At 42.6% G+C, this 24363-nt stretch overlaps 2 protein-coding genes across 5 annotated transcripts; both read right to left on the minus strand.

Moving 5' to 3' along the window:
- Positions 1-540: 540 nt before the first annotated feature.
- On the minus strand, positions 541-8111 carry snrnp27 (small nuclear ribonucleoprotein 27 (U4/U6.U5)). The gene is made up of 6 exons (XM_049762945.2): positions 7927-8111; positions 6610-6736; positions 6073-6176; positions 2116-2195; positions 1325-1389; positions 541-966 (listed from the first exon to the last, which is right to left on the minus strand). Exons 1-6 carry the CDS (start codon positions 7961-7963, stop codon positions 912-914), a joined length of 468 nt encoding a protein of 155 aa, XP_049618902.1. The 5' UTR covers positions 7964-8111; the 3' UTR covers positions 541-911.
- A 415-nt stretch (positions 8112-8526) lies between these two features.
- Positions 8527-22518, minus strand: add2 (adducin 2 (beta)). Of its 4 annotated transcripts, XM_049762907.2 has the most exons (16): positions 22229-22518; positions 19272-19462; positions 18748-18889; positions 17768-17919; positions 17573-17653; positions 17177-17326; positions 15997-16140; positions 15690-15788; positions 15439-15615; positions 14620-14874; positions 13596-13712; positions 13435-13521; positions 12587-12713; positions 10960-11037; positions 9859-9892; positions 9542-9690 (listed from the first exon to the last, which is right to left on the minus strand). In XM_049762907.2, coding segments are annotated over exons 2-16 (1791 nt in total). In that variant the 5' UTR covers positions 19419-19462; positions 22229-22518; the 3' UTR covers positions 9542-9689. The 4 variants fall into 4 exon arrangements, with proteins under 4 accessions (XP_049618861.1, XP_049618862.1, XP_049618863.1 ...); XM_049762904.2 differs by lacking the exon at positions 9859-9892 and having other exon boundaries at positions 8527-9690; positions 22229-22514; XM_049762905.2 differs by lacking the exons at positions 9859-9892; positions 22229-22518 and adding an exon at positions 19951-20147 and having other exon boundaries at positions 8527-9690.
- Positions 22519-24363: the final 1845 nt, after the last annotated feature.

Here is a 24363-nt window from a genome sequence, read left to right on the forward strand (position 1 = left end):
TTCAGTGAAACCCAAGTCTGAGCAGCCATTTTGGTTCACATTACACGACAACATTGCTCCCGTGTTGAGCCACAATGGAGGTTGTTTAGCTGGGATACAATCGTCTGCGGCGATTGGTTAAATTATGATAAACTCGCCAACCATTGGCCACGATCTTAAATTGTAACGCCCCATTTTAACAGATGACACGCCTCCGTCATGCGCTGTATTGCGGTGTAGGATTCTGATTGGTTCTCGCAATGTTGTTTTGTTGCGATCGGGATTTGTTAAACGTGCATGCCGTCTTCTAATTTGCTCCTTCGTCAGCGCAGACGCTTATTAGCCTCATGTTCGACAAAAATAAAGACATCTTCCCGAGTCCCCTGCATCCAGCCTTAGTGTTTGGAAACTTTGCTATGACCTGAAGACTACATACAAGTACATTTATAAACGTTTTGCAATGCGTTGACTATGTAGAAAAAAATAGTAATGCACATCAAAAGATTTATTAGATATACTTGTAAAAAAGTTAATTGATTATTTGCTACATTGACTCAGTACTGAAGAAAATGTGTTTTATTGATTTAAACAGTTGACATTATCACTGCATCCAATTGTTTCCGTTTAAAAAGTAAGAACACTACCTTCAGTAGACTTTTGTTTTACATAACTAAACTTATAAGTAAATATAGAACAGCATGAGGTTTTGTGTACCTCATGTTTGTCATGAACCATGCATCAATACCAAAATGTGGTGTAATAGAATCACGGAGAAAACATTAATGTCTCCCATTAATCAAAAATGTATATGTATATGGTAAAGTCCTACACAACAACAAAAGGTCACGAAAATGAAACCAAACAGCACGAAACATCCTGATTTTGTCAAGTACAACAAATTTACATTTCAAGAGGATAGTAGCAAAATAATTTCATGCAATGAAGTCCAGTGGTCTGTTGAATCCACCCTTTCTGTTCATGTATTGCCTAGAAAAGAAAAAAAAAAGAAAAAGAAACATTACATCACTGTTACCCTCGCAACACTTGCAGATGACATCATCACACACCAATAGGAGTACGAGAATTTCTGCATAGAAACACCTGCAGAGGTGATTGGCTATATTGACAATAGCAGTAATAAGGCTTGCTGTGAGGGGACTTAAAACTTGACATTTTAAATCAGCAATCTGACCAACACCGGATGACTAACATGACACCCGGGTTCTGAGGCAATAAGACCTGAAAGCGCAGCACAACTAGCTCTACTCAAACAATAATATTCCTCTTTCATAATTTCCACTTTTGGAGAACAAGAAGGGTAGCTTCTCCTATACACTTGTCATACCTGTATTTTCTTTTCATGGTGGTGTTGACAGCATACGCATTGGTAGCGCTTTCACTTTTCTTCCCCTGATTGAAAACAAATTCCCAAATCATCATCATGCATAGGAAAATGTGGGCATGAGCACACTCAATCTTCTGGTTACCAAGGACTGGTTTATGATAGTATGCATATTTCATGGACCAGCAACCATTTGTGCACTTGGATGGTCCACGTTACTAATTTTGCTCAGGTATTCGAGCTGTGTGCGTGCATGTGTGTGTGTATATATATATATATATATATGTGTGTATATATATACATACAGTATATTTTCTTTATTATGTATTGGCCTGCTAGGGGGCTATGGATAAAAACTAGCTTTGTAGCTATAATCTGTCATATTTACATTTGGTTTTATATTGATGTTCATTAATGTGCATTGTCACCATTCGATAAATAAATACTTTGTACTAATGTATGTTAATATTGCATTAAATTAATGATAAAATAATAATCATATATTAAACCGTGGGTCGGAAACCAAGTTAAGAATCGGCTCTTAACTTTGCTGTATAGTTATAATCCTGGTATATACATAGTAAAATAAACGTTCAATTCTAATACGCTTAAAAAATCAGATTTTTTTGGGTGATAAATTAGAAATAAACAACGCAAGAAACTGATAGAAAAGAGTTATATGATTCAATACATCACGTTTGTTAAATGTGTGAGAGATTCACTTTGTGAATGAAAATATGTTCCTGTAGTTTTGGATCATTTGTTGAACTTTTTTGCACAGCATACACACTCACCTTAGTTGAGTCAAATGTTGAAAATCCCATAAGTTTCATCATCTCAATTTCTTCTTCGGTTTTGCCTTGCATGTCCTCAGCTGTTTAAAAAAAGTGTGTGAATTCCATAACTGGTGCATATAAACTGAGGACAAATGTCAGTCCTAACATTGCAACAAAGGAAGGAGTCTGGTAAGCTAGTTAACAAGTATCACAATTTTAGTGAGTTAGTCTCTTTCATGTGTGTGTGTGTGTGTGTGTGTGTGTGTGTGTGAAACATCTTGTGGAGTAGTATGTATTACTTTTTCTTTAATGACTTACTACAACTAGACTAGACCCCTCCGCGAGTCGTCACCTTATCGTGGTGGAGGGGTTTGCGTGCCCCTATGATCCTAGGAGCCATGTTGTCGGGGGCTTCATGCCCCTGGTAGGGTCACCCATGGCAAACGGGTCCTAGGTGAGGGGCCAGACAAAGCACGGCTCACAAGCCCCTTATGATGAGTGATATAAATGGACTTAGTTTTCCCTCGCCCGGACGCGGGTCACCGGGGCCTCCCTCTGGAGCCAGGCCTGGAGGCGGGGCTCGAAGGCGAGCGTCTGGTGGCCGGGCCTTCGCCCATGGGGCCCGGCCGGGCATAGCCCGAAATGGAAACGTGGGTCCCCCTTCCCACGGGCTCACCACCTGTGGGAGGGGCCGAAGGGGTCGGGTGCAATGTGAGCTGGGCGGCAGCCAAAGGCGGGGACCTTGGCGGTCTGATCCCCGGCTGCAGAAGCTGGCTCTTGGGACATGGAATGTCACCTCTCTGGCTGGAAAGGAGCCCGAGCTGGTGTGCGAGGCAGAAAGATTCCGACTAGATATAGTCGGACTAGCCTCCACACACAGTTTGGGTTCCGGTACAAGCCCTCTCGAGAGGGGCTGGACTCTCTTCCACTCTGGAGTTGCCCACGGTGAGAGGCGTCGAGCAGGTGTGGGTATACTTATTGCCCCCCGGCTGGGCGCCTGCACATTGGGGTTCACCCCGGTGAACGAGAGGGTAGCCTCCCTCCGCCTTCGGGTGGGGGGACGGGTCCTGACTGTTGTTTGTGTCTATGCACCAAACAGCAGCTCAGAGTACCCACCCTTCTTGGGGTCCCTGGAGGAAGTGCTGGAGAGCGCTCCTTCTGGGGACTCTATCGTTCTACTGGGTGACTTCAATGCTCACGTGGGCAATGACAGTGAGACCTGGAAGGGCGTGATTGGGAGGAACGGCCCCCCTGATCTGAACCCGAGCGGTGTTCTATTGTTGGACTTCTGTGCTCGACACGGATTTTCAATAATGAACACCATGTTCAAACATAAGGGTGTCCATGTGTGCACTTGGCACCAGGACACCCTAGGCCGCAGTTCGATGATCGACTTTGTAGTCGTGTCATCGGATTTGCGGCCGCATGTTTTGGACACTCGGGTGAAGAGAGGGGCGGAGCTGTCAACTGATCACCACCTGGTGGTGGGTTGGCTCCGATGGTGGGGGAAGATGCCGGTCCGACCTGGCAGACCCAAACGCTCTGTGAGGGTCTGCTGGGAACGTCTGGCAGAATCTCCTGTCAGGAAGAGCTTCAACTCCCACCTCCGGCAGAGCTTTTCCCACGTCCCGGGGGAGGCGGGGGACATTGAGTCTGAGTGGACCATGTTCCGCGCCTCCATTGTTGAGGCGGCCGATCGGAGCTGTGGCCGTAAGGTCGTTGGTGCCTGTCGTGGCGGCAACCCCCGAACCCGCTGGTGGACACCGGCGGTAAGGGATGCCGTCAAGCTGAAGAAGGAGTCCTATCGGGCCGTTTTGGCCTGCGGGACTCCGGAGGCAGCTGACAGGTACCGGATGGCCAAGCGGAACGCGGCTTCGGCGGTTGCTGAGGCAAAAACCCGGGCGTGGGAGGAGTTCGGTGAGGCCATGGAGAATGACTTTCGGACGGCTTCGAGGAAATTCTGGTCCACCATCCGGCGTCTCAGGAGGGGGAAGCAGTGCAACGTCAACACTGTTTACAGTGGGGATGGCGTGCTGCTGACCTCGACTCGGGACGTCGTGAGTCGGTGGGGAGAATACTTCGAAGACCTCCTCAATTCCACCTACACGCCTTCCATTGAGGAAGCAGGGCCTAGAGACTCTGAGGCGGATTCTCCAATCTCTGGGGTCGAAGTCACTGAGGTAGTTAAAAAACTCCTCGGTGGCAAGGCCCCGGGGGTGGATGAGATCCGCCCGGAGTTCTTAAAGGCTCTGGATGTTGTGGGGCTGTCATGGCTGACACGCCTCTACAACGTTGCGTGGACATCGGGGACAGTGCCTCTGGATTGGCAGACTGGGGTGGTGGTTCCCCTCTTTAAGAAGGGGGACCGGAGGGTGTGTTCCAATTACAGGGGAATCACACTCCTCAGCCTCCCTGGTAAGGTCTATTCAGGGGTGCTGGAGAGGAGGGTCCGTCGGGAGGTCGAACCTCGGATTCAGGAGGAGCAGTGTGGCTTTCGTCCTGGCCGTGGAACAGTGGACCAGCTCTACACCCTCGGCAGGATCCTCGAGGGTGCATGGGAGTTTGCCCAACCAGTCCACATGTGTTTTGTGGACTTGGAGAAGGCGTTCGACCGTGTCCCTCGGGAGGTTCTGTGGAGGGTGCTTCGGGAGTACGGGGTGCCGAGCCAACTGATAAGGGCGGTTCGGTCCCTGTATCACCGATGCCAGAGTCTGGTCCGCATTTCCGGCAGTAAGTCGGATTCGTTCCCAGTGAGGGTTGGACTCCGCCAAGGCTGCCCTTTGTCACCGATTCTGTTCATAATTTTTATGGACAGAATTTCTAGGCGCAGCCGAGGCGTTGAGGGGATCCGGTTTGGGGACCTCAGCATCGCGTCTCTGCTTTTTGCAGATGACGTGGTGCTGTTGGCTTCTTCAGGCCGTGATCTCCAGCTCTCGCTGGAACGGTTCGCAGCCGAGTGTGAAGCGGTCGGGATGAGGGTCAGCACCTCCAAATCCGAGTCCATGGTCCTCGATCGGAAAAGGGTGGAATGCCCTCTCCGGATCGGGGATGAGATCCTGCCCCAAGTGGAGGAGTTCAAGTATCTTGGAGTCTTGTTCACGAGTGAGGGGAGGATGGAGCGTGAGATCGACAGGCGGATCGGTGCAGCGTCGGCAGTAATGCGGACCCTGTACCGGTCCGTTGTGGTGAAGAGAGAGCTGAGCCAAAAGGCAAAGCTCTCAATTTACCGGTCGATTTACGCTCCTACCCTCACCTATGGTCACGAGCTATGGGTCGTGACCGAAAGAACGAGATCTCGGATACAAGCGGCCGAAATGAGTTTTCTCCGCAGGATGTCCGGGCTCTCCCTTAGAGATAGGGTGAGAAGCTCGGTCATCCGGGAGAGACTCGGAGTAGAGTCGCTACTCCTCCACGTTGAGAGGAGCCAGATGAGGTGGCTCGGGCATCTTATCAGGATGCCTCCTGGACGCCTCCCTGGGGAGGTGTTCCGGGCATGTCCCACCGGTAGGAGACCCCGGGGACGACCCAGGACGCGCTGGAGAGACTATGTCTCTCAGCTGGCCTGGGAACGCCTTGGGATCCCCCGGGATGAGCTGGATGAAGTGGCTGGGGAGAGGGAAGTCTGGGAGTCCCTCCTGAAGCTGTTGCCCCCGCGACCCGACCCCGGATAAGCGGAAGAAGATGGATGGATGGATGGATGGACTTACTACAATACATTTTACTTAAATAATAGAGCCTGTGCTATAATGTTACTTAAAACACCAAGCAAGTGGACATGGATTTTTTTTTCCTGCTGAATCTTGTTCGCTTTTTGCTGATTGGTTCCTTCAAACAGTTTGTTTGCTCAGGTTTGCGCCGCCTCAAGAATACGCTTGCTTTTCATCATAATTTACTTCACTTAATGTTATTTAGTATGGAAACATTTGTTTTGAAAGTCAATTTTACTTTGGTGATGGCACAGTGCATCTTTTATACCTGATATTTGAATGGGCTTTGATGACCTGTCTTTACGGTCATCTTCACGTCTGTCTTTTTGCCTCATAGGTGAAAGAGAGGAGGAGCGATGGCGTCGAGGAGACCTGCACAAGGAAACATCGACAGCTGCAGGACCAGTTATCACAACTACTGAGTGTACAAATCGCTGAAAATAATGAAGTAATGTATGTCCCAGACCTATCCGCAATAGGTAAACATCTGTGTAAATAAAGTAGTAAAGTCGTTGCGGCTGATCAGATTTTGTGACAATGAAAGGTATCGATCGACATGTGCAAAATTGGACAATCATAACCACTGGGTCACTGATAGGCACACCACTACCTCAGAGGCGTATATTATTTATGTTCTGTGGCAACAATAACCATTACTAGATCTTAGTTGGGGAGTGAAAGATGTATATATAGATATTCATTGTACTATGTCTATGCTTGATAATGTGGAACATTCTATAAAGTTGATTCTACTCAACACAAAATGGATAAAAATTCCCTATGGCATTAAAGCAGATTTGCTCACCTTGAACGTCTCCTGTGGGGAGATCTGGAACGACTTCTTCTCCTTTCTCTGTCACGATCCCGTGACCGATCCCTTTCTCTTCGCCTTCGATCACGTTCTCGTGAAATTGAGCGGGAACGCCTCCGTTCTGTAGGCAATAGGATAAGAATTCTCAAAGGGATACAAGAGCACTGCAGTACAGTATTTACACATGGAACTGGGTATGTTTGTGTTTATGTATTTATTGTGCTTGTTTTAGAGCAGGGGTGTCAAACTCATTATTTTCGCGGGCCGCATTGTCGTCGTAGTTTCTTTCGGAGGGCCATTATGACTGTCAACCCAAATAAATGTACGAGTACCTCATACGTATTATATACAGTATAAGCTACAAATCAAACGGACAAATAACTCGTTTTCAAATCAGACTAGTAAAAACTGGTCAAATATATATAAAAAAGATATATTTAAAAGTGAAGACAATTTGCAATTCTAGTAATGACACAAATTTGATGCACAATTTGTCTTCGTGGGCCACATAAAATGATGTGGTGGGCCGTATCTGGCCCCCGGGCCTTGAGTTTGACACCTGTGTTTTAGAGTATATTCACAATAGAGTATATTCACAACGCAATGACTTAAATGTGACTTAAAAATATTGGTACTGAACAGGTTTGTTTACTCCTTTTGATGGTCTGATGCGTGCGATTTTGTTCGACCATCACATCGGTGGCATATACATTCACGATTTGTTCAGAATCATAGCAAATGAATATGAATTCAATTCATGAAAACTAGTTGCAGTAATATGCGAACACTTTTGCAATATTGCAAAGCCACCACACATAGCTCAAATAAGAATGAAAGTTTTGGCCGCTAGGAGGTTTAGTGAGTCCATGAAGCCTCGCGAGCTTTTGAAATGTAAGTTTTAGAAAGCTTCATCGTGTATCGTTAGTTAAGTCGTTCGGTCACACAGTTTAGGCAACGGATGATGATCTTTTATATGTTTATGTATCGTGCCTGTTTTGGAAAAGTAAAGAGGAGAAAGTACATCTGTGTTGAAATGAAGGGACTAAATTAATACAAAAACTACTCACGTTAAATACTGACAACCAAAAATTCTACTTAACTACGGAGAATTCGAACATTTACGTTACTTTCCAAGAGTGCCAAATTACATCGATTACTCTCACTACAGGGCATTAATGAAAGAAAGCGCGTTTGTAGTCGACAATACATTTGTTTTGAAAACGCTGTTTAACCAGGACCCTATAACAGAAATGGCGATATCTTGGAACCTTCTTTAATCGACCAGGCACGAACTAATGAGTTGTTTCTTACCACGCCTCGGAGGAGTTCGACTCCTGCTCCTTCCCATTTTAACAAGTCAAATATTTCGCCAAAGAGTAGAAGGTATAGCGCTCAAAAGAACCGCAGGACAAGGAGTTACTCGAAATTACTATGGAATCGTTCACTGTGCGCCATCATAACAGATTCCGCCGTGTCCGTTTTCAACTTCCGTTTGTCTTTTTTCCTACAGCGCCACCTATCGAGTCGGATCTCAATTGTTGTGCGACTGTAACAGTATGGCAGGTCTTTATTATGTAATTGTGTAAATCAATATTACGTTCCATTTGCGATAACGCTGCTTCTCTTCACTACTATTACAACTTTGGCATGCAACCAGGATAACTACATGCTTCTAGTGTGGCATAACTGTGTATAAGTTGACAACTGTACTACTACTGATAACATTTCTAAAATTCAGCTACTGAACATGTTGCCATCATCTAGTGCTTCAACAGAAATATTACTAGTAATATTTAAGTTACACAAATTATTTATAACAATGACAACATGCAGATGTTAAAATAAAAGCATCTTTTGCTTGTAAAAATGAGTCATTAATTTCGTTAAGAAAAGAGTCATAAGACAGACAGGCAATGTTCATAACTTATTTCAGTTGATTTGAAATAAAACTTTAATGACAGATATATGGTAGACTTGCAACATTCACATACACATTCTAATATAAAAGGATTAAAATTATGAGCAAACATCGCATCAGTGTTTGTTTTGCACCAAGTGACTTAAAACAGAAAGCATATTTGACTCTTTGGAGGTATTTTGCATACACATACACAGGAATATGGGGAAAGTGGAATGTTTTAGTGCCTTCAGTGTATTTACGAGTCTTTAAGCTGCGATTACAAGCATATTTTATAGCCACCTTTATTTTCTTGCAAGACTGTCATTTTTCCCCCAGCGCTCATCTTTGTTGTATTCCTGCTATTATAATGTTTATAGACTGGTAGATTTGCAATAAACAGTTTTCAGAGCATAATCAGTAGCTATCCGTATACATTTCTACATGTAATGCACATGTGCTCACATTTAGTACATCAGCAATATCAATGTGATGTTTAGAACTAAACAATTACAAGACGCTATGATCAATCAAGTGCTTTTCTAACGATACTGAGGGACCAATTCTGAGTAGTCATATATGATATAAATGATATACATATGCAATATGCAAAATGAGAATCACATCTTCTACAGTAAAGTTGGTTTCAAATGTAGGTGACTTAATAAACATGAGAAATACAGAAATACAGAGCATGTGTGATGGGTAGCAGTGGTAGCGCCTTGGAGCTGACCCAGATTATTATAATATTTTTTTGTAAGAGCAAAAAAGTGACCACAGTCAATAATTCAGTCAATTCATTTTTGAAAATGGGTTTGTTACTGACTGTGTTTGGAAAGACCTGCAGTGAACGCCACCCGAGTTACTGCACTGTGTACAAAGAAATATTTCACAGCAATATTTCATCAAGGTTTGACGGTATGCAACTCAAGTTTCAACTTTTTCCTTCTGCTTCTTGCTCTTTTTCAGGAATGATGGTGGCTTAAACTTCTTCTTCTTCTTGGACGGGGACTTGGATGGCGAACCTTCTGGTGTGCCATCCTGTGGTTTGGTAGGCAGAGCAGCAGGGGTTGAGGATTCGTTGGTAGAAAGCGCCTTCATCCCTTTTTCTAGTTCTTCAGCTTGCTTCTCCTCTTCACCTCCGTTCTGTATGACCGGGCAGTCCGTCTTTGTGTCTCCTGCACCGAGGATTGTCATAAAATGAAAGCACAAGGGCAACATTTTTGGAGTCAGACACAAAATCTTGAGTGCTGTTGGAGCGGCAAAGCCAAATGGCATACAAGTACATCTTTTCAATGCAGATGGGCATGCGCACTTCATGAGATGTGTGCAGTTTCTATACTTACTAGTGAGACAAGACCAAAGCACCAGAGGTGTGCCCTATGAATCATTTGCCGATAAACACAGAAAAGGACAGACAGACACACAGGGACACAGGTACAGGAGACACAGTGGGTACAGGGACAGATGGATCGCTATCAACACTGATGACTTAGGTAGCAAAACATTTTGACTTGAGACACATGTAAAGCTGTAAACCATCAGTGACTGTGCAGGCTTGTTTACAGTTAGTGCCAAAATGTCCTCCAAAAGAAAATAGACGACAGCTAAAACGTGACACACACCCCCCCTTTGACTGTGCAGAATACTATGAGACGACCCTGAGATGTCGCTAGACATTTTTCGGTGGGGTGGCCAGGGTGACACAACATCTCAATGAGGGGCGGAGAATGACCACGGGTGTCCCTAGCCACCTCTGGCCACCATGTAGCTCCACCCCTGAGACAACCACAAACATATTGTCACTGCAACGATCTGTTACGGAAAACAGTTCTTGAAATGAAAACTGTTAACAGGAAAGTATTGTCAACGTGAGGTCCAAAAACATTGTAGTTCCATCAAAATTTACTTGGTTGGAATCTAGTCCAACTTTTACAGTATGCTCTGCTGGGGGTAGTCACCATTTTGGGTGCAGGCAGTAGCTGCCCCCAGTATATAATACTTCATTTGTATTAAGTATTACAAAAAAAATGTAGAAAAGGTTGTGCCTGTGGCCACCATCACTTCACAAGGTCACCAGAATGAATCATTTACGAATTGTATAATACCAGTGTACAGGACAGAGTTACATTTAGAATAGTGGGAATCTATTTGTTCATTGCATATATTTACTTTATCTTTACAGCCAATTAAACGTATACCGCACATGCTTATAATATTATTTTATGCTGTACTTTATCCAATTAGGATCAAACACCACAGAGGTGGTTGGTGACCACTATGAGGAGTAACATGGCCATCAGGGACCATCTGAAGCATGGGCGGGTAAAAGCAGCGGAGCAGAGTCGATCAGAATTGTTCATGGAAGACTGCAGCAGGCAGCTGGGTCACATAGCCACTGTGCATGACATGCAGGGCAGGCAGTGAGTGCACCTCCAAAACCTCACCTGGAAGAGTGGGGTGATTGGGCAGAGAGCCCTTTGTGGGGGAGGAAGTAGGGGAAGTGTCATTTGTCACCTCCGGCCCTACTTACACAAAGCACAAAGTTACACACTAACAGACTGTGGTAATTGCTCAGCTATGGGGAAACTGCAACCGAGAGGGAAAGAAAATAATTAAGGGTGTGGCAGACATCCATAGTGATTGTTGTGTACGATAGATTATCACCAAGATATCACACCAAAGTTTAAGGACAAAAATGGCAGCGCTTGACCTGCCTTGACCTTTGCCCCGCCGTACTGGGAAGTGGTTCAAAAGGGTGGTCAAAGACCAAATCATCTCCAAACACCCACCAGCACTTCATCTGTTGCAGATTGCTTGCCAGTCAAACTGCTCTACAGATAATTCAGTGATCCCTCACCACTTTGCGCTTTAACTTTCATGTTTAGTAGCTGTGCTGTGCAAAATTGTCCTCCATTAATTACGGAGCGCATTGTAAACAGGATCGCCAAACCACTGGTCAGTTAGTGCAAGGCATAGTCCGCCACTTGCTAATCATGCGTGCGTGGGAATTGGAGAATCTTGAGATTACATGTTGTGTCAGTCTGATTATGCTGCATCTGTACATTTTCAGTTTATGTGTGTGCTGCTGTGTGCTTTTGAGAACAGTGACGCTCTGACGGCCGTGGTGCATTTGCGGACTAAAGGAAATCCCAGCATGTAGTTCAACCGAAGAACCTGGATTGTGTATTTTTCAGCAACATAAACTACAAAGTCAAGTCGTGACACCTTCACTGTGATCACCACTCAGCTGCTACGAGAACAGCAGGGCGTCTTTAAACGTGACTTTGTTTTTATTGTCGAAATATTTATAGAGCTAGTTTAAAACCGTAAACACAGTCATGTTGATTCTTTTAGATTTTAATCACAATCACTTTCAATAGTTTATTCCCTACACTGTCTAAAAGAACTGAAATACAATTAATATATATATTTATTTTCATTCAATTCTCTCTATATACTTTATAGGAATATGACTTTGTTGATATTGCACTTTCACAACATCTTTCGTCGTAACATGACTAATTTTAATATAGAACCTGGAGTAAATAGTAGTAGATTTTTGTTGGTGGTGTGCCTCGAGAGTTTTCCCCAATAGAAATGTGTGCTGTGGATGAAAAAAGGTTGGGAAACACTGGTGTAGAAGATATGGCACAAAACGAAGACACAAAACATGGGTTTGACAAAACACCTCACAGTGCTTAGAGTAAAGAAAGATGAATTTTCAACTTTAAAAAGCGCAGAACAGTGCATGTACTCGCTGCATGTCTGTCCAAAAAAAAGGTTCCAATAAAACCCATATCTCACAGAGCGGCTAGGTCGTGTGAATGCTCATTTATACTAAGTATCAATACTAAGTACATATGTGTCCTCCGACTGACCAAATCAGCTGAGATAGCCAATAAAGTTCCACAACTAAAATGCAAAAAATATACTTTGCTTTTTTGGCATCATTTTGCATTATGAGCAAGGTAATTTCAGCCCTGAATGACAACTTTAGTTCTAGTTTATCTGAAAACAAGTGTCTGTCCTGAAATGGGACGAAGCATACATAGTTTGGTCAAGACAACCTACCGTTGGTCCCGATATCTTGTTTCTTTTGTACTTCCATGCGGTAGTCCTCTAGCTCCTGGTCTGTGAGCTGATTAAAGGGGTTGGGACTTTCAGGCTCTGGTGGTACTTGGGGTGGGGTGACTGGTGACTGAATGAAATGACAAAAAAAAAAAATAATCTGAGCTACTAGCAAGGATTTGCAAGTTGATACAGGTGTGTTCAAAATAATAGCAGTTTAAAATGACTAACCAGATCAATCACTGATATTGACGACAATTAGATTACATGACAAATACTGTACCAGTAGGGGACCCTTAGAAAGAATTCGACATGCATGATCTGCATGCTTGTGAGTCTGAGTAATTTGATGATTAAACAAAAGGTTCCAGTTTAAAAAGAAAGAATAGACGTGTAGATTCAATTTGTCATTCTGCAATAACAGACATTTCATTTGCTCAAATGTCTTTTTTTTTTCTTAACATTTTGGTATGTAATTGTGTAAAAACCATTATGATTTTGAGCTTTACACACAGTTTTAAACACACTGCTACTATATTTATATTAGGGCGGCACAGTGAACATTGGTTGAACACTGGTTGAAAAATTCTGCCTCACAGTGTCAAAGTCATGGGTTCGATTCCAGGCCCCGGCCTTCCCGTGTGGAGTTTGCATGTTTTCCCCCTGCCTGTGTGGGTTTTCTGTATGTACTCAGGTTTCCTCGCACATTCCAAAAACATGCATGGTAGGTTAACGTACTGACCAAAATATGCCATAGGTGTGATTGTGACTGGTTATTTGTTTGTGTTGGATGGATGAATGGCTGTTATTATTAAGAACACAACTGTATGTATGAAGATACTTCATTTTACCGGGGGACTATCATCTGTTACCACACTGGCGAGGACCTGAGACTGTGGTCCTGCTGTTTTCATGTCTTGACGATTCTGCTGTCGAATCTGAGATGACAAAAATGAGCAAAACAAGTACTGTATACTGTAATTGAACAACAGTGTTCACAGTGACAAGGTACCTTGTTTCGTGTCTCAATCACTTCCCGAGGGTTAGTAAAAAGAGGCACAAACTGGTTTGGGGTTTCTATCTTGATTGCTGTACTACCAGCTTGAGTCACTTCTTCTGTTTTCATCCACTGAGGGAGAGAGACAACAGTTAGTTTCCAAATTGTATTAAATGTTCCTCTTGAACATGATAATTTGTTCTGCCACTAGAGGGCAGGCTGTACTGCAGCATACTCGAAACTCGAGGCAGCCTTCTCTGCATTGCAGGGCTTGGGTGAGGTGGGATGGAGGAGGTAAACAAAGTGGGAGAACTAGATCCTCTCAATGGCATGAAAGAGCCATCCACTTTTCTTTTTCCATCAATTCAGCCATCACTTAGCCCTGTCCGGTTGTGTGGATACTGGAGTGTCCCTCAGTTGACAAAAAGAGGTAGCATACATCTTTGACTGATCAAAAATCAATAATTAAAAAGGAAACTACCTAGAGTGAGTTGTATGGAATTTTAAACTTCCATAATCACAATCGCTGCAACGTCACCCACTTTCCAGATTTTTTAAAAATCATGAACAGTGTAAAATTTTACAGGTCCCAACCCTTTTCCAAGAAAACTATTTGCAATTTTACAAAACGTCAATGAAAAAGCCCTTTCTTGTTTTATGTTGTGCATCTACTGTGATTTACAAGAAACCACAGCACCTGAGGAAAAATAACCAATCAGACACAGGCATGACTTCTTGTGTAATTACGCATAAATCTCCACTGCTTTGGGAAATTTGCTGAAACTATGGTGAGATATGCACATATGGAAAAAAAAATGCCCTTCCCTTGTTTGCCAACAAATTGGTATAAGAAGAGCAAACTAGCAGACTGACTGAGAACCACGACTTGACTCCTCACACTGCTCGGGTGGTTATCGTCAAGTACGTCCAGTTGATATCAGTGACAGATTCAGACAGATATAATTGACTAAGAACATGGGATGCTAACAAGGATTAAAAAAAAATGTTTCCCTTAGAATTTCCAACAATACATCCTTACAGTACTGCGCTGGTGTCCAGGACTGGCTTGCTCCTGGCTGACTTTTTGGTAGGTATTGGGAGTGTTGAGCCATCGAGTTCTCTCCTGCTGCTGGCGATGGGTAAAAGGGTGCTGCTTGAGGCCCAAAGGAACTCCATCATCGTTGAACTGATGAAAGGCTGTGGCGGTTGCAGGAACCTCTATATCCTTTCGTGTTTGGGACCGTGATCTTTCCAGCAGCAAAGGGAATCGGTAGGCATAACCTGTACGGTAACCCTGGAAGATACCAAGTGGTAAAGGAACCTCAAGTTATCAATTCATTGGTTTCCATGATCCCATCCGTAATCTGAAACATTCATAAATCAAGGTAATGTTTCCCATTGAAATAAATGGAAAGGCAATTAATCAGTTCCATTTCCAAAGGTTTTAGTTACCTTTATTAACCATTGTGTGGTTAAAAGTGAATACAACACAATGTAGAAATAAGGGAAAACACCCTACTATAAAGAACATGTATCTATTTATCGCTCGTTCACTTTAACTAACGAGAGGGGGGCTCCAGCTCCTTTATTGAAAGAGTCCATAATAACATGGAGAAACTCAGTTCAATTATTTAAACATCGACGCATGGCCGTGGAGCTTTTTTCTGCCAGATGCGGAAGGTCTAATCTGCCCAAAATGGTTCCTGCTCTTATATAGTCTTGACCACACCCACACAGGAAGGCAGTTCTTCCAAGTCTTTGTGACAATGTGTGTATCGATGGTCATATATACAACAGTGACGTGCAGTGAGGTTCATGACTGGGGAGGCACTGATGTTATTTTTCTTAACTGACTTACCAAATTATCTAGAGTTCTCATGAGGGCTTCAAACTCATGTTCTCCAATGCGGCTCTTTTGCATTGGGCCAAAGGTAGAGCCCGCCCACCCAACTGTGCCAGCGTGATTGGGTTTATGGGTGGTCCGGTCAAGTAAGATCAAGTTCTGTTCACCGCCGGCACTACACAAAGCTGAAACCTAGTAAAGTGAACAACCAAATTAAATCATTTGAAAACGCTGCTACGTGAATAAGTATATGTGCATGTGTGTACCTGGATTTGACAGGCAGCTTGAATGTGGTAGATTGCATAGAAGGCCTCCTCCACAGACTCCCCCAGGGCCACTATGCCATGATTTCTAAGCACCAGTACCTTTATATAATTGAAACCCACAATAGAATAAAATCAAAACACTGACAAATTAGATGTTCATTCATATGCAATCAGATGACATTCTTAGAAGCGCTCCTCTTGGAGCTGTGCTTCATTTACTAATTACGTATTCATTCTTTCGACCCATGAGGAAAAGCACAAGACCTGATTATGATGAGTGGTGATTAGTCTTTTGTAGTCGCCTAACCTTACAAGTGGGTCCAAGGCTCTTCTGAAGTTCCACACGGTCTTCCTCCACCTCCATTACTCCATTGTACTCATAATAGGCCACATCCCCAACCAGCAAGGCTTCATGGGACAATGGCAGCAGGCCACATTTCATAGCTGAGACCTAAAGACAGACATTGTTGGGGAAAGATCAGAACAAAATAAGTACCATGATTTCTGGACTATAAACCCCACCCAAATATAAAAACATAAAAACCATGAAAAATCCATAGATAAGCCGCACTGGACAATGAGCCACAGGGTTCAAAGCTTGTGCACAAAGTAGCAGTTTATAGTCTGGAAAATACGGTACAGTATATTGTTAGACTATACACAGACACACGCGTGCATTAACATTTGCACAGATGCTCAAGCAAAAAAAAAACAACAACAACAACATACATCACCATCACCAAAATATTCATACAATTAAGAAAACACTATTAAGTATTTCCAGTATCTTATGTATTTTTGTCTGTTAACACAATCAAAACAGTTAATACACCTATTAGCAAAGGAAGTGAAAGGAGGCTACAGTGGAAATAAAAGGTCTACTATTGTTCAAAGGGTAGAGTTTTGAAATACATGAAAATGAGACCAAGATAAATAACTTGAAAATACAAAATCAAAAGTTCCACTTTATTAGTTAACCTCTAACCAGTTCAAGTCAATTTTTTTTTTTTTTTAAATAGCTCAGGTAACATGGTTGCAGAGGTGCACAACCTTAATATAATTAGGGATTCAAACTCATTTTGAATGGAAGTCAGTCACCCATCACCACCAGTACCTCTGATTCATCCAGAATAAATGTCAGCTGTTCTAATAAGTCTTTCGTGGAATTTTTGTAGTCACATCTCTCAGCACAAGCTAGTGTCTGCTGCCACAGGTACCAAGTAGGACCACATAAGTAGATCATCACTGAGTTATCTATCAAATTAGTAGAGCTTCGCACTAATCAGCAGCCAAGCAGTACACTACCGTTCAAATGTTTGGGGTCACTAAGAAATGTCCTTATTTTTAAATAAAATCGCCATTTTTTCAATGAGGATAACATTAAACAAATAAGAAACAAAACACAAAAATAACAAACATGACACAACAGACATTGGTCTGGCTTCCCAGGCTAAATAATCCGCCGATGACATCCCAGAATGACTTACTGCTGCTGTGGCCGGTGTGTGGAGGTGAAGTAGGCAGCGGGCATCTGGTCGGGCCGAATAGATGGCTGAGTGCAGGCTAAACTTCTCTGAGTCCACAACAAGGTTTGTACTGCCCTTCTCCACCATTTCACCCAAGATATTCACCTTTACCTGAAAATCACATCACCGATAGAACGTGTTTATACAGACTAATCGAGATATTATGACATAAAATCAACTAAGAGTCAATACATGCATTTATCCAGGTCTGCTGTACTATTCAAACATGAGGAACATTTAAATACCATAACATTTTGGTTTACCCAACAACACAAGGGCAATTAACTATACAACTATTATGTTTGAACTTTACTCTCTGGAGGACGTCTGGTTTTTGGAATAGGCTATACTACTAACCAGGCTTGATCCAGTAACCTCGCTGCAGGCGAGGCCATCTGGTAGCACCAAGAAGTGTTCCTGTTCTTTGCTAACACGCAGCTGTCAAAAGAAAAAAAAAAAAAAAAAGACATCATGTATGCCAACACCACTGGAACTGGAAATTGGTGCAATTGGCAGTGTTTCGGCGTAGTATGTAAATAAAAATAAACAAACAGTGAGACAGGTGTGACTGATCTGAGCCCATCCATAGAGATCAAAAAGACGATACACGCTGGCAAGCTTGCAGCGCATTAGCCGCTCCCCTTTGACCATGCTGCCAGGATCCCAGCCTTGGAGGTCATTAATGGGTGTTACCATCATCATGTCTGTGCAGTGGAAAAAGAAATTCAGACAATGAGAAACTGTCAGAAAAAAAAGATACACATAGAAATATTGTGACTTTAGGCCTTCAGAAATGTGTCCTCTGCAGAGCACGTTAATTTTTTGTAATATGGGGACGGGCATATTGATAAACATGCTGGGTCTTACCTGAAGCAATTTAAGCACAATGAGCACACACAAAAAAAAAAACATGTAAATGGATTGTTAACAGAAGCTTCCTTGTGTACCTACCATAAGGCTATCAGAACTAAAATGAAACGCAAAAACGCAAACGACATCGTGATGTACACCAAGGATGAGATAACGGGGCCACACCATTTTTAATTCGGGGGCTAGACTGGATGATACCATTGTCATGCCAGAACATGAATAAATAAAAATCCTTGAACCAAAAAAAATTAGAGAGTGTTGTATTTTTGCTTGTTCTTCTGTTTGTATGCAAATTTAATATGCTGCTATCTTATTTAAGAAGAATGACAAAATTAGGAACAGATTGATCAGACGGAATAATAACTATATTGAAACACAACTGGTAAAAACAGAAACCCCGATCTGCATTTTTATCCAGACTTCCAGAGTTTTAGAGATGTTCTATTTTACTTGTACAAACTATAGTGCTTCCTTGAATAAATCGAACAGGTCTTTAAGAGGGAATATTGATTGTGTGCCCTTAACTGGTACGAAATCAATTCACGCCTATTGAATACCAGTCTCTGGCAGTTGTTGGCAGCTAATAGGACATGAAACAATTGATTTAGGACAGCAATAGTTAGAAAAATTCCAGAATTTGCACCATCATAATTTTTACATACTAGATGGGGAGACTGGTAGGGTTGCAGGTGAGCCGTGCAAGGCCATGTAGTCAGCCAATTGCCTGAGTGCCCAAAGGTTTGAAGAGCTACCACCCTTCTTCATCTGTTCCTGGATAAGCGTATCCAGCTCCTCCTTGAATGACTGCGCGCACACACACACGCACACACAAAGGCATGTTCTCAGCATACCACGACAGATTACAATGTTCTATAGTTTTACTCAATCATGGAATTTCACATTGAGTATTACAGATGACACATCAGTTAAAAACATTAATAACGATCTTGATCTGCACATTTAATTTATGATACATTTCAGTCATTTAGCATGCACAAGCACCACAAAGAGTGCTCACAGAGAATATAGCATTTGTGCTGCATCAGCATAAACGTGATACTTGAGATCAAATTGATTTTCTGACAGAGTTAGGGCTTCATCATTTTATCCCTCTGTGGACAAGCCAAAGAAGTGTTCATGTTTATATTTTATTATGCTGGATGCATGTAGAGCAGCGCGATCTCACCGGACTCTGAAGAAGGCTGGAGATGTGTTTCTTAAATTGTGGTTCAGAGCCAGGAGTTGAATGCTGAGGAGACTGGAGGCTTTCAGGGACCCCATTGCTGGGGCTCCGTTGCACTGGGGTTTCCATTGGGGTCGGAGACTTGCTCATCTTTCAGAGTTGGTGCGTTACAACCACGGTTTGGTTGAAGTCAACTGTTGAACATAGTATAATCAAAAACATTATGGCGTTCACACGGTACACAAAAGACTAATTAGGGTGAATGTTTACTATCTTCAATTTATAGTGCTCAGTTGATCTAATATAGTGTCGTACATGATTTTGAACTGTGGGAGGAAGCCAAATTACCCCAAGAGACATGAACTCCCCACACAGATAAGCACAAACTCAGCAGACACAAAAACAAAATGTTTACATTTGACCCCAGTTACGATATAGGCCACTTACGATTATGTGATTTTTGTTGTTGCTCTCATGTCTGAGCAATAACCTAAATCGATTAACAAGCAAGGTAATTTATTTCAAACAAACATTCAAAAGAAACCTACCCAACCAAAGAGGCACTGTGGGGCAGAAGGAAACATGGTGCACAAGTGCTATGAGCTCACATGCAGACATCACCATCAGAACCATAAGTTAAATTACAAGTAAGATCGGGTACTGGTAAAAAGAGACAAATTACCTTGACGATCTTTAAAAAAAAACATCTGGTGCCTCTTCCCAACTGTGTATTCACACATATTCACACACAGTGCTGCAAGGAGCAGATAAGGTCCCAGAACACCCCACACCCAAGCTTAATAACAGTATTTGCATAGTATGTCAGTTGCTTACTGTGTAGCCATACAAAACTGTCTTTGCAACTTACACATAATTGGCTGAGGAGAGCCTGACATGGATTTACTAACAACACAAAGACAGTCCTGGATTTACTAACAACACAAAGACAGTCCAACCAACAAGTTTCCCGGAAATCCATTATGGTGCTCAATTTGACATGCACATGCATGTCTCGACTGTACCGTAAACGCGCAGTGGTTTTGGGAGCACCAACATCCATTGGAATAATGACCTTAAGTAGTTTTCTATTGATTTTCCTTGGCTCCACTTTCATTAGACTACAACCAGAATGAATCTGAATGCTGTATTGTGAATCTATCAATGTACTTGAAATAATAACTCAATGATCATCAAAGCAGGGAAACAAAGAAAGTACATTTTCTGACCTAACAATTTCTGGAAAAACTTAATTTAACTTGAATTGATGATTGGCTAGGTAGTCCTATAGCCCTCTTGATCAGATTGCATAGAAGGAAAGCACAATTTATGGACTGGTGCTCAGTCCAGGGTGAAGCCCCATCAGCAGCCATACGTACATACATCCAGTTTAACCTAATGAGTAGAAGGGGCGTAGAATTGATGGAGAAAAGTACACGTTACAGTACTAGACACAATGATCCCTATATTCTTATCAAGTGCAGTCTAGCGCAAACTGTGCAGTAACTGCGCACAAGTGGATTTTTCTTTCTTTTGGTATTTTCATAGACAGGTACAGATCGAAAGAGGCGTTTGCATCATTGTGGGAGTGAACACAGGCCAGTGAAAACGGTTCCTTCAGATTCAGCACTGTTGAGACACACAGTCTGTCATTAAACTTGAATAATGACTACAATGACTCAGAGTGTTCAGTGCACACTGTTTTCACCTTAATGAATAAAATAAGAAAACTTTACATCAGTGGGGCACAGAATGGCTAGAAAGGCTCAGCACTGTCCTAAATCCCAAATACAGTAAACAAGAGAAAAATTGTACAAAAACTAAGATGTACCAGTTTTTATGCCGAGCACACGTGCAAAAAGGCCTTCACATACTACTAGCAATTTTGCTAAGCTACTTTTGCTTATATTGCTTTGCTCGTGGATGTTGTTAGCGTTGTTAGCGCGTGTAGGTGCTGTGTCTTGGCTTGCGTGACACAAATCAAATGTGCTACATAAATAAAGCTGCCTTGCCTTCTTTGGTGCCATAGGGTGAACTGGGGCAGATAAAGAGGTTGCCTCGGGTGCAATACCGTACTGTGGAGGGTAGAGTGCAAAATTTCACAAGCGGGATGGTGCTACAGAATTTTGCTATATTGTCAAAGTACACTCATATCGGAAACTTAACAAGCAACGCCACCAGACAGACTCCATCCATGCACCTTCTATGCTGCCGCTGGTGTGCATGAACCTATCCCAGGCCACTGGATGAGAGGCGGGGTACACCCTGGACTCCCTGCATAAAACTGCAGGGCACACAAACCATTTGCACTCACCATTTGACACCTTAGGACAGTTTAGCATAATGTTGGACGTACTGTATACAGTGCACATGCAATCTTGCAGCAGTTGTTTCAATTGTCATATGAACAAGCTCATATGTATCAACAACTTCTCACTGGGAGCGAGCAATATCACCAAAACACCCTCATACTCTAACATTCCCTTGTGGGCCGCACGTTGCATGGCTGCCTAGCAACACTCACACGCAACGCAGCATCAGCACCAGCCGAGCCAATGATACACTAATGGACTCCTGCAATATGTACGTATGTGGAGGCCGACAACGACGACGCAGCGATTGCTCATGTGGGCTGTTCGCCTTGTGTTGTCAGGAAAATGAAGTGCGTGACAAATTCACAAGGAAAGCACGGTGCATGCAAATAGAAAAGACGAAACGCGATTGCAAGGATATAGTTGAACTACTTCGGGCTATTAGGGGTGAACAACAGAAGAAGCACAATGCACAAAGGAAGGATGTAATTCTTTTCGAGCGCGTTTTCCATTTTGGCTATACTTCAACCAAGAGCGAAACGCTCACACGACGCCTCGTGCACGCACAAGGGTGCATGCAGTACAACGCCCAATACCGCACAGTCAGAAGAGGATGAAGGCATTAAAAAAATGAGATGGTAGTCGACTGACCTCAGTGCCGCGTCCAATGTTTGGCTGCAAAACACCAATTCTCGCCGTCAAAGCAGGCAGACGTGGTCAGCTGCAAAATATGTTTGCGACGTTTCTTTGTCAGAGTGTAAGATGGCAAGTGAGCGGCCCCATGAAGCTTTTCATTGCCGACTGCGTCGTGGACCAGCCCACTGCCACGCCTGTTCAGTCTGACACGGTCACACAGCAACACCCATTTTCAGTATATCATACAGGGATTAAATGCTCGGCAAGCCTACTCATATTTCCAGAGTCGTGTCTAAAAACAATGCGCTACAAGACATTAAGGCCCGATTAAGCATAAACACGTCAGTCAGACGCCATCTTCTGTTGGGATGAATAATAGCCTTCATGTTACACATACAGTGGGTGCAATGCAAATTTTACTCGAGTTCAAATTGTAATACAATATGCGCCACTGTGTACTTCTAAAAATAAAATAAATAGTATAGCCACACGTGCCTCATCATTGGTGTTTATTTGCATTGAAGTCTTACAATATGTAAATACGTTATATTTGTAATTTTATTATGGAAAGTCTTATGTACCTCTGTATGTTTCACAAAAGTTTAACCTTTTTTTGTTCTTGTTTGTAGTATATTTTATTGAAAATGGAGTCTTACAGGTCAGCTTTTGTGAGGGGATAGCGAGAGAGAACAGTACAGAAATACAATTACATAAACCAGAACAGAAAAACATGATTAGTATAGTTACATAGGATGAATGTTCTTATCTAGAACTAAAGGAACCCAATAGATAAAGGCACATTTTCCAACTCTGGGTTGTGGAAAAACAGTAAGGGTTTTTTTTCCAACAGTGTATCAGCCAAGGCAGAGGCGTTGCTAGGTATATAAAGCTTTACTGGGGCTCAGGCCCAACTGCTATTGTGATCTGCAACCAGTCTTCGGATCACTTAGTACCAGACCGCTGAGATATTAAAACTACATATATAGATATAAAAAGAAAACAAAAGCACCCTGGCATGATCCCCTATCTGTTTTATATATCTCTCCACAGCGGCATCTCTACTTACCAACGCCTATATGGGCTTACTTTTGAGATACAGATTTTTTGCATCTACTTACGAACCAATTTTCGACTTCCAAAGTAGTGTAATCGAGTATGTCTCCTAAGACTATCGATATGAAACTCGAAATCATAAAGCAGAATGGCAAATGCACGCACTTCATTTAGCTCGCCAACACTTGTGCCAAAGTGAGTAAAATAGGTAATCTGTGAAAATTGGTTCCCTTGCTGCACACATTGAGTGAAAGGGGGAAGCCGTTGCCGTGCGGCAGACAGTGCCGCATGTACTTCCGGAGTCAGCAGCGGTGTTGTTTACACAGAGGATGAAGATTTCGATGGATTACTGATTTGGAGTGACACGGATGGTTTGATGAACTTGTTATTTATGTTATAGTTATTTGAATAACTGTTAATATGTTACGTCAAGCACGTTCTCAGGTCCTCGTTTGTGTTTATGTAACGTTAGCACATCGTATCGTTTAGCCTGTTGTTGCCTATTCATGTCTGTTCTTGGTGTTGGATTTTGTCAAATAAAGTTCCCTCAAAAATGCTACTTGTACTCCGGTGCGACTAATGTTTTTTTTCTTCTTTATTATGCATTTTATGGCTGGTGCGACTTGTTTTCCGGGGCGACTTATAGTCCAGAAAATACGGTATTGCTAAACCTACTATTTCAGACAATGAAATTGTATTTATTTATATTGTCTTTGCACTGTCTTTGTTATGAGGACTGTATTCTGATTAAATTACTTTCATACAATTTTTTATATACGGAATACAACTTTTTTAAGTACGATATGCAAAAACATGCTCCTTCAAAGTAGCCTGCATGAGTCATTTACATGTCATTGATGACAAATGTACAACTTCAGGAGCCACAGTGCAAGGTAAATTCACATTTAAAGTGCAATATATTTTCCAAATGGATCTTTAAGTAATTCATGTCAAGAAATTCCCACAATCTGAAAATAAGGCTAGACTTCAGTCACATTTGTGGGGTGTGCACAAATCTACAGGTCACACATTGTACATTGAAGAGAGAGGGGGGGTACTTTCAAATGGATGTACTTCATTCTGACAATACAGGTAGT

The sequence above is a fragment of the Syngnathus scovelli genome, chromosome 3 (genome assembly GCF_024217435.2).
Source record: "Syngnathus scovelli strain Florida chromosome 3, RoL_Ssco_1.2, whole genome shotgun sequence".
Lineage (NCBI taxonomy): Eukaryota > Metazoa > Chordata > Actinopteri > Syngnathiformes > Syngnathidae > Syngnathus > Syngnathus scovelli.

Coding starts and splice junctions, on each gene's coding strand:
- snrnp27 (XM_049762945.2), bottom strand. CDS start 7,963: ATGGGAAGGAGCAGGAGTCGAACTCCTCCGAGGCGTG. Junction 6,177..6,609: donor CCCCACAGGAGACGTTCAAG/GTGAGCAAATCT, acceptor TTCCTTGTGCAG/GTCTCCTCGACGCCATCGCT. Junction 967..1,324: donor ACCATGAAAAGAAAATACAG/GTATGACAAGTG, acceptor TTTCTTTTCTAG/GCAATACATGAACAGAAAGG.
- add2 (XM_049762904.2), bottom strand. CDS start 19,418: ATGAGCAAGTCTCCGACCCCAATGGAAACCCCAGTGCAACGGAGCCCC. Junction 13,713..14,619: donor CTGGACACCAGCGCAGTACT/GTAAGGATGTAT, acceptor TCTCTCCCTCAG/TGGATGAAAACAGAAGAAGT. Junction 11,038..12,586: donor ACAAGATATCGGGACCAACG/GTAGGTTGTCTT, acceptor TTGTGTAAGTAG/GGCCGGAGGTGACAAATGAC.